The sequence below is a fragment of the Echinops telfairi genome, unplaced genomic scaffold, assembly GCF_000313985.2.
Source record: "Echinops telfairi isolate 266 unplaced genomic scaffold, ASM31398v2 ScPeMD7_41;HRSCAF=154, whole genome shotgun sequence".
NCBI classification, from domain to species: domain Eukaryota; kingdom Metazoa; phylum Chordata; class Mammalia; order Afrosoricida; family Tenrecidae; genus Echinops; species Echinops telfairi.
In genome coordinates this window covers 1,985,314-1,994,543 of record NW_022103939.1, presented here as the reverse complement: position 1 = coordinate 1,994,543, position 9,230 = coordinate 1,985,314, and the positions used below count along the sequence as shown (strand labels likewise).

At 37.6% G+C, this 9,230-nt stretch overlaps 1 protein-coding gene across 1 annotated transcript; it reads left to right on the top strand.

Annotated features, from left to right (window-relative positions):
- Nucleotides 1-7,026: 7,026 nt before the first annotated feature.
- Nucleotides 7,027-7,965, top strand: LOC101642016 (olfactory receptor 51B6). The gene has a single exon (XM_004717034.1). The coding sequence runs from the start codon at nucleotides 7,027-7,029 to the stop codon at nucleotides 7,963-7,965; it is 939 nt and encodes a 312-aa protein (XP_004717091.1).
- Nucleotides 7,966-9,230: the final 1,265 nt, after the last annotated feature.

Here is a 9,230-nt window from a genome sequence, read left to right as displayed (position 1 = left end):
ATACCGGGAGCTTAGAGGGAAGGTGGTTTGTAATGGGGGAACCGATTACATGGATCTACATGTGACCTCCCCCTGGGGGACGGACAACAGAAAAGTGGGTGAAAGGAGCGTCAGACAGGGCAAGATATGACAAACTAATAATTTATAAATTATCAAGGGTTCATCAGGGATGGGGGGTGGGGAGGGATGGGAAAAATAAGGAGCTGATGCCAGGGGCTTAGGTGGAGAGCAAATATTTTGAGAATGATGAGGGAAATGAATGTACTAATGTGCTTTACACAATTGATGTATGTATGGATTGCAATAAGAGTTGTATGAGCCCCTAATAAAAGGATTAAAAAATTAGAAAAAAAAGAATATTGAAAGTTCTATGGACTGCCAAATAAACAAACAAAGCTGTCTTGGAAGAGACACAGCCAGAACATTCCCTGGAAGCAAAGATGGTGAGACTTTGAGTAACATACTTTGGCCATGTTGTCAGGAGTGACCAGTTCCCAGGAAAGGCTCTCGGGCCTGACAAAGAAGAGGGGCCGTGACAGAGAGGAAGATCCTGGACAAGATGGACTGAGAGAGTGGCTGCAATAATGTGCTCAAACATAACAACTGTGTAGACGATGCAGGACCAGGCATTGCTTTATCCTTCTGCACATAGAGTTTCTGTGAGTGGACACCAAATCGACGACACTTAACAACAGCATTCATACAGTTGCATACTGCGTTGGAATTAGAATAAACAAAGTTTTGTTTCTTATAAAATAGTATTATTGCACATTATCCACATACCATACAAGCCGATAGTTCAATCATTTCAAGAAGAGTCGTACAATCATTACCATAATCAACTTTGGAACATTTTCTTCTCTCTTGGGCGCATTATGATCAGCTTGCCATTTCTTCCCAGCTTCCACTGCCCTACCCCCAAGAATCTATTAATCCATTTACTGTTTCTGTAGATTCACCTACCCTGAATTTCATAGACAGAAAAACACAACAAAGTAATAATAACAAAAACAATGTAAAAAAGAAAAACCCCCATCAAAATGAAAGTAGAAAATATTAAAAACTGAAGAAATTTAAACGGTTCTCAAGGGAGATCAAATGATAAGGTGTTAAGTCGTAAGTTAACTGCATTGGCAATAATCCACTTTTCAATGTACTCTGTAAGATAGCAAGCTAACCACATCTTTGGTTTATGGTTAGTGGGGATTCACCAGAGGCTACTCCCATGTGTATTTCCTCTTCAATATATTTTTTAATGGAAACAATTTTTAAATGGGTCAAAAGGGAAATCAAATAATAAGATATTACATCTTAATCTACTATAACTACCACAAATGACTTTACAATGTTCTATGTTAACAAGACTTATTCATATCACTCAACTATGGTAACAGGGAATTCCCTGGAAACTAGATCTATATGTAGATTCTGCAAATTGATTTGAGTCTTCCACTATTATCCATAGCCTGCAAATCAGATGCTCACAATTTAAGCTCTGATACAATTCCCTCCTTTAGATTTGGATTATATTATTTACAACCCTTGGATCACATAGGCCTATGTGTGGACATTGCAAATGGATTTGGGACTTCCACTGTTGTCCACTACTTTCTGCAAGGAGATGAACAAGTTTTGCTAAATGTAAAATCCACGGATATTTCTCCCAAGTTTATGATAAGCACAAGAGATAGACACAAAAAATACATGCAATATAATTCTACTTGTATAAAGGTGAGAATTAAGTCAAACTAATACATATATCTATTTACTATACAGGTTCATAACATGGTTTTTGAAATGTCCAAGGTTCTATTATCTTTTAGGAGTGGTAATTATTTGAGCTATTATTTTGTATCATAGCAATTGAGGTATGCTTTTATGGTCTGTGAACATTTTTATATAAATTTTGTTCAATGAAAGTTTTACACATTCCCACACTTAATAAAGATTTCTTTGTCCATGTATATCTATGTTTTTCTATTATTTTCTTCCTCATTATAAAAATAATAAAATTCATGATTGCATCTCATAATTTGCTCTATGAGATGTTAAATATGTCTGCATGTTCATTCTTATATCTTTTATATACATTTCACATGGAAGACAGTTTAAAAAATTCAAACAAAACTTTGCAAAGCAGCATGATGTTCATAAGAAAGTTATTTTAATCTAGAAGTGAAAATAAACCTGTGAGTGGCCACCAGAAAGAGCTGGTGGGTTCAAACTGCTGCACTTTTGATTAGCAGCCCACATCGTAACCAATTATGCCACTAGGCCTCATGTTCCAACCTGGATGCTCTTAACCTCATATATTCTACGATAGTGAAGAATTTAGTATTATGGCAGAGACATTCTAGTTTAATCAAGTTTACAATGGATTTCAATATTTTCATGGTTAAAGTCCATTATCTTTTCTTTCTGTTTTTCCATGAAATTTGGAAAGCTCACTTGTATTTCTCATGAAAGATTGAGTCTATTTCTCAAGTATTCACTGTCAATGAGGGAAGATAGGCCAAAGCACAAATACCAGTGTTTAAAATAACTGTGGCTGATCATGAGAGAGGTAGCAACAGCTGACATCGGTGAAATGTTTATTAAGTGTAGTGTCCTATTCTATTTATATTTAAAACTTACAACAACTCTCTATGATTCAAATGATCATAACATAAAATTTAGAGATAAGACCTGAGGTATAATGAGCTTAAGTAACTTTTTCAAAGCCAGAGCCAAATTGAAACAAAAATTTCATGGCCATCAAGTCAATTCCAAATAATAGCTACCCTAGAGGGCAGAGTAAGACTGCCCCTGTTAATTTTCAAGAGGCACATTTTTATGGGAGTGGAAAGCCTCATCTTACTGCTGAGGAAAGCTGGTGGGTTCAAACTGCAGGACTTTTGGTTAGCAATTAACTCATAGTTTGTTATTCCACTAGGGCCCAAAATCTAGCTTTCATACTCTCATATATACTACCATGTTTCCCTGAAAGTAAGGCATCCCCAGAAAATAAGACCTACTTACAGTTTTGCCTCTTCCTGAAATAAGGCATCCCCCTGAAAATAAGACCTCCCTGAAAATAAAGCCCCCTGATAATAAGGCCCCGCAAAGCTACCGTAACTCTGGACTCTGTTGGCCACAGAGCAGCTGGAACAGACAGGAAGTGCGAGGTCTCTTTTAATCAGAGAGCCTGCGCTGCCGCCAGGACAAGCTGCCGCCTGCTGCTCGCTCTGCCCTGATGGATGGAGTCTGGCTGACTCACAATTAGATAGTGAGTCATGTGGGGCAGGAATAACAAGAAATTCTTGATACTGTAGGATTCACAGTTTGTCTGGTTATGCTGCTTTGTGATGACAACTACTACTATACTATATACAGCCATATACAGGTAAAATTTTTCCTTTTTTCTTGGTTCAACAATAAATGTATACCATATTCTTCTTCATGGAAAAATAAGACATCCCCTGAAAATAAAACCTAGCACATCTTTGGGAGGAAAAATTAATATAAGACATTGTCTTCTTTTCGGGGAAACAGGGTATTATGGAATTTTCTGTAGGAAAGAGAATAAGATACACTATACCCCAGATTAGTGGCACTGATTTCTCCATATTTTACTCAAATTGATTAAAAATGGCCCCCATTCTTTCCCTATCTTCTTCTGTTGAGGAAGGGATGGAGGCTGCCGAGCGGGCTAAAGTGAAAGAAGACACTGAACAGGGAAATTGCCTTTTTCTGGTGTTGAATTCCTTGAAACAGAGATCTGGATCCACACTGGCTTCAACCACTATCAGGACTAGAGGAAAGAGGGTTGTTGCTCTTTGTGGTTGAGTTGATTCCAACTCATAGTGACCACGTAAGACAAAATAGACCTGCTCCTTAAGGTTTCCAAGGCTATCATATTTTGGGAAGCTGACTGCCACATCTTTTACCTGCAGAGTTTTTGGTGTATTCAAACCATCAAACAATTAGATAACAGTCCTCCGCTTAGCTACTATACCACCAGAGCTTATTTAAAAGAGGGTAAAGGGGTGGGGGGTACTCTTTTGCTTTACCAAAAGTGATACCTGCTTTCCTCCAATACACATGCCTCATTTTAGGAGCATGGCCTGTGAGTTATCACAGATAGCTCAGAAAAGTGCTACCCCCAAAATTATTTCAACGCAGGTTCCTATCTGGTCTACTTTTGTTCTATAGATGTAAATAAGCATACTCCCAACAACAGGTATTAAGTACAAGCTGGGACACAGAGACCTTGGGGGCCATTGTTTAAAATTTCAGGTGTCTAAGGCTAAGGGAGCCAAGGAGGAAGAAAGATGGGAGGGAGAGGTTGCTGAGGGAGTGTTTTGAGTGGCTTACACCAGAAATGGCCCCAGGGGAGGAACTTCTAAAATAAATATTCCTATTATCCAGGCTTTTGTTCTGCCTCTGAAGATGTGATATTATTTTCAAACTCTTGAAAAGGCCAAGGATTCAACACTCATGACTATGGTACTGAAGAGTTGGAGAGAATCGAATTTCAGGCGAGTGAGCATATCCAGTTAATCTCTAGGCAGTCACTGCAGAAACATCTAGGGCAGGATGGGGACCAGTAAGTAGTAGATCTCTTTCTCAGACAGAGAAAAGCAATAGTATTATCTGCCAAGACAAGAGGGAAATATTATGAGTTCTAAAATATCCCTGACATTTCTAAAAACTGGCATCTTTAAATATTTTCTCCCAGATATGTAAACTAAGGCCAAGGAGAGAACTTTAGAAATACAAGACAGAGAGGATTATGGAAGTAAATTGAAGATGCGCAGGCTTGGGTATAAAATTATGTGTTTCTAATTTTCTCTTTCTTCAAATCTGAACTTCCTGGCCCTCATTCTAACCCTGTTAAAATGCCCAAGGCTATGTCCTACCAGAAATCCAAATGAGCCCCCAGCATAAACTCTCTTCTAAAAGCTTGAGGAGAGGGAATGCTATAATCATCAGAAGGTCCAAAGAATTTCTAGAGCACTCATGATCTGATGAGATAGATGGTAAGCTATATCCATATTAACTAGTTTATAACCTGGGCTGTGTGTATCTCTGTCTCAAAGACAGTGATTTATACAGTTATGTGTCTCCAGCGGGGAGGAGGCCTGATGGTTAAGTGCTTAGGTGATAATCACAAAATAGGTTGTTCAAACTCACTAGCCACTCCGAAGAGGAAAGATGTAACAGGCTGCTTCCCTAAAGATTATAGTCTTGTGAATCCTATTGCAGTAGTTCTACTCTGCCTTAGAGGAAGGACCACTCAGAGCTAGAATAGACTCAATGGCAATGGGTTCTGTTTTGTATCCTTAGCATCTAAAAGGGTACATCAAATAGTTCAATGGCATTTCATGGATAATATTGAGTTTTTCTAGATGTATATCTTATAAACACCCTTCAGTTCTTTCTGGGTGCTGGAGACAAACAGATATTTATATAAGTAATCAGCTCTCCTGTGGGAGATGTATCAATCTAGTAGCTTTGATAATTTGAGAGGCTAGGATATAAGGTGGTCAGTCAATTTGTGTATATAGTCAATTAATGGTGCTAAAAACCAACAGAAATTATATGTTAGACATTGTGCCAAGAATTAAGTATAGAGAATAGATATGTGGGAAGTTAAGTAGATAGAATAACAGCAGTGTGAATTATAAGTTTGATGTATCTAGAGAAATGGAGGTGGTTTAGAGAGTGATGAACAGCATTTATATTCTATATGTATATGTATGTACATGTGTGTATATATAATAGACCAGGTGGATAAGTGTTAGAGACCGAGGATGAAGCATCAGAAAAAGTAGACAATGGTCCAGGGGGAGATGAGAGAATCTATGGACAGTTAAGGTCTAAATGGGTTTTCTCTGTGGTTGCACATAGTCCTGAGTTTATGTGACAAGATTTGAGACTTGGAACTTTGCTCCTAATTAATAAAAGCCTAAATCCATCACAAGGTGGAGCCACTGGTAGTACAGGAGTAACTGCAGAACATACAGAATCTCATGTACCATAAAGACTACACCTAATACCAACATAGTTTTTCAGTCATAATAGAAGAGAGATACAGCAAGCCCAGTTGCCCTCCTAACTACTACTGAAGTCCTCTGTACCTGGTCTTCCTTGTCCAAAGTGGCTACAAAGAACGCTGCTGTTTGTTCAATGTTTCACCTACTTATCACTCATTTCCATCTTTGCATCTTCAAATTGATAATATGGCAAGTCATTGGACAGATATCATTAAATAATGCTCTCAAATGCTTATAATAAAATGCATTTTTATTACCTATCTTGTATTGCTATAATGAGATGTTAGACATTTTTTGTTTCAGTTCACACCAGTAACTCTGGTATTACAATGCTAGGTCATATGAATTCACAGGTTTATCCATTTTGGAGATCTACAGAGTTATATAATTACTCAAAATCTCTAGAACATCAATTAATTTCCTCCTTTATTTAAGTATGTAATTCCCTAAAATCAATTAAATTTATAGTACCTTATTTTTGTATACTTAAATATTTACTTTGTCTTAGGGATTGTATGTCTGCTCTTCCAATACTGTTTAGAACCATTTTATAAATTGACCTTTTGGTCTCATGTTGTGGGATATCTATGATTCCCAATACCTAGGAAACCTCAATACCAGCAGCCAAGATAGAGATCCCCAAAAGAAAAAGCCGTAATGTTTTGCTTAATTGTAGCAGTCAACAAAAATGATTTCTTCTTTAATTTGTCTTTGTTTTCTCAGTCCTGCAAGTGTATCCCCTATGTCTATCCCACATATACTGACAGCTGTATCCCTAAATATTTCCCAATAGCTTTATATGTAATAAACTGAATAATTGCTCATGCAGTGTATTTTCCTATATCTAGGACTTTCCAAGGAATGATCGATTTATCAAACTTACTATTGTTGGAAGTCAGAACAGATGGACAACTTATGAACAGGTAGCACACTCAATAGAGGATTGTATTGCGGTATCTGGAAGAAAGAATTTTCTTTTATAAAGCCCACAATGGGGCTCAACACCACTGATTTGCCCTTCTACCTGACTGGCTTCCCAGGCATGGAGAAGGCACATCCTTGGATTTCTATTCCATTACTGGTTGTCTACATGTCCATAATTTTGGGCAATGGCATCCTTCTCTTTCTCATCAGGGATGACCATAACCTTCACGAACCCATGTACTATTTCTTAGCTATGCTGGCAACTACAGACCTTGGGGTGACTCTGACCACAATGCCCACAGTGTTGGGGGTCCTGTGGATAAATCACAGGGAGATTGGCCATGGAGCGTGCTTCTCTCAGGCCTACTTTATCCATACTCTTTCTATTGTGGAATCAGGTGTCTTGCTTGCCATGGCTTATGACCGTTTCATTGCCATCCGCAACCCTCTGAGATACACCTCTATCCTTACCAACACTCGGGTGATGAAGATAGGAATAGGAGTATTGACAAGGGCTTCGCTGTCAATTATGCCAATAATTATTAGACTTCACTGGTTTCCTTACTGCCGATCCCATGTACTCTCACATGCTTTCTGTTTACACCAAGATGTTATCAAGTTAGCCTGTGCTGACATCGCCTTCAACCGTCTCTACCCAGTTGTAGTTGTGTTTGCAATGGTGTTATTGGATTTTCTCATCATCTTTTTCTCTTACATTTTGATACTCAAGACTGTCATGGGCATTGCTTCCGGGGAAGCGAGGGCCAAGGCCCTCAACACTTGTGTCTCCCACATCTGCTGCATCCTCGTCTTCTATATCACTGTAGTTGGTCTGACATTTATTCATAGATTTGGAAAGAATGCTCCTCATGTGGTCCACATCACAATGAGTTATGTCTACTTTCTTTTTCCACCCTTTATGAACCCTGTCATATACAGCATTAAAACCAAGCAGATACAGAGTGGTATACTTCGTTTATTTTCTCTTTCTCATTCTAGAGCATGATTTCAAAACAATATGCTTTGAGGAAAATTCTGAAAACCTTAAAGACTGACAGCTTTGTTGATAAGAACAACCTAAAAAGAGGCATTTCATTGAAAATGAATTGTGCTGCCATATAAAACATCATTTGACACGGCCTATTTGTTGCTGTTATATGTAGTATTAGACATATGTAACTTTATATAATTATATGTAATTAAAGAAAAGGCTTTGTTAAGTTTTTGAAAAAAAATAATTCTTTTAATTCAAATTTCCATGAACTTTATAAAGCCCTCTCTATAATTATATTCAACTAATCATATACATAAATGTAACTATATGTAAATTATGTATGTATGAATATTTTACTATTTGTGTTTATGTATGTATAACTATTGGGGCTACTGACAGCAAGGTCAGTAGTTCAAAGCTATCATCTGGTCTATGAGGGAAAGATGAGGTTTTCTTCTCTTCTACAGTTCCAGTCTTGGAAAACCACAGGGACAGTTCTGTCCTGGCCTACAGGGTCACTATGAGTCAGCATGAATTCAATGGCAGTGATTGAGAAAGAGTGAGTGATATATGTTTTTGCACATAAATTCATATACATATAATTAATTAAGCACAAATTTCAAATTCTGAACTGTTGTTTATAGTTTCTTTGGATAAGTCACTTCGTTTGGCAAACCTACAGACACTCCTGGTCTCTAGCATGGATCAACAGTATATGAGTCAAGACTTAATGGTTTTCCATATAATTTACATATACAGATCCTGTTCTACCTAACAATAAACCTCTCCTCTCCTCAGACAGGCATCTAGCTCTCTCACTTACACGGGTCTGGTTACTTTTTCTTAAAACATTGTACTTAGTGAAGTAATAAATCTTATTCTGTCTTCAATTACAGATGGTAACTCTGGGAAAACATATCCATAAGAAGTTGGTTCAGTTAAAAGTTTGGATAAAAAAATAATTATAATAGTCTGTTCCTGATCCAGATGGCCATTGTCTTAGGGGTTAGTCCCAGAGAGTGAATATGTATTTTCAGATAACAGGGAAGTATTTGAGGCCTAATTTGGAACTCTGCCATAGATAAGTTTAGGTGAGTATCCCTGAAATACATAAAATCCTAGGGTTAAGAAAAATTTGGCTCTATGTGTGGATTTAGGGAGATCAGGGGAGGATAGAGTGGATGCTCATAACTGACAGATCATTTTACTATGCCTCTAAGTATCGATCAAGGATTGATAGGGTCTTCTGCATGGGAGATATGGGACATGGTTCTATG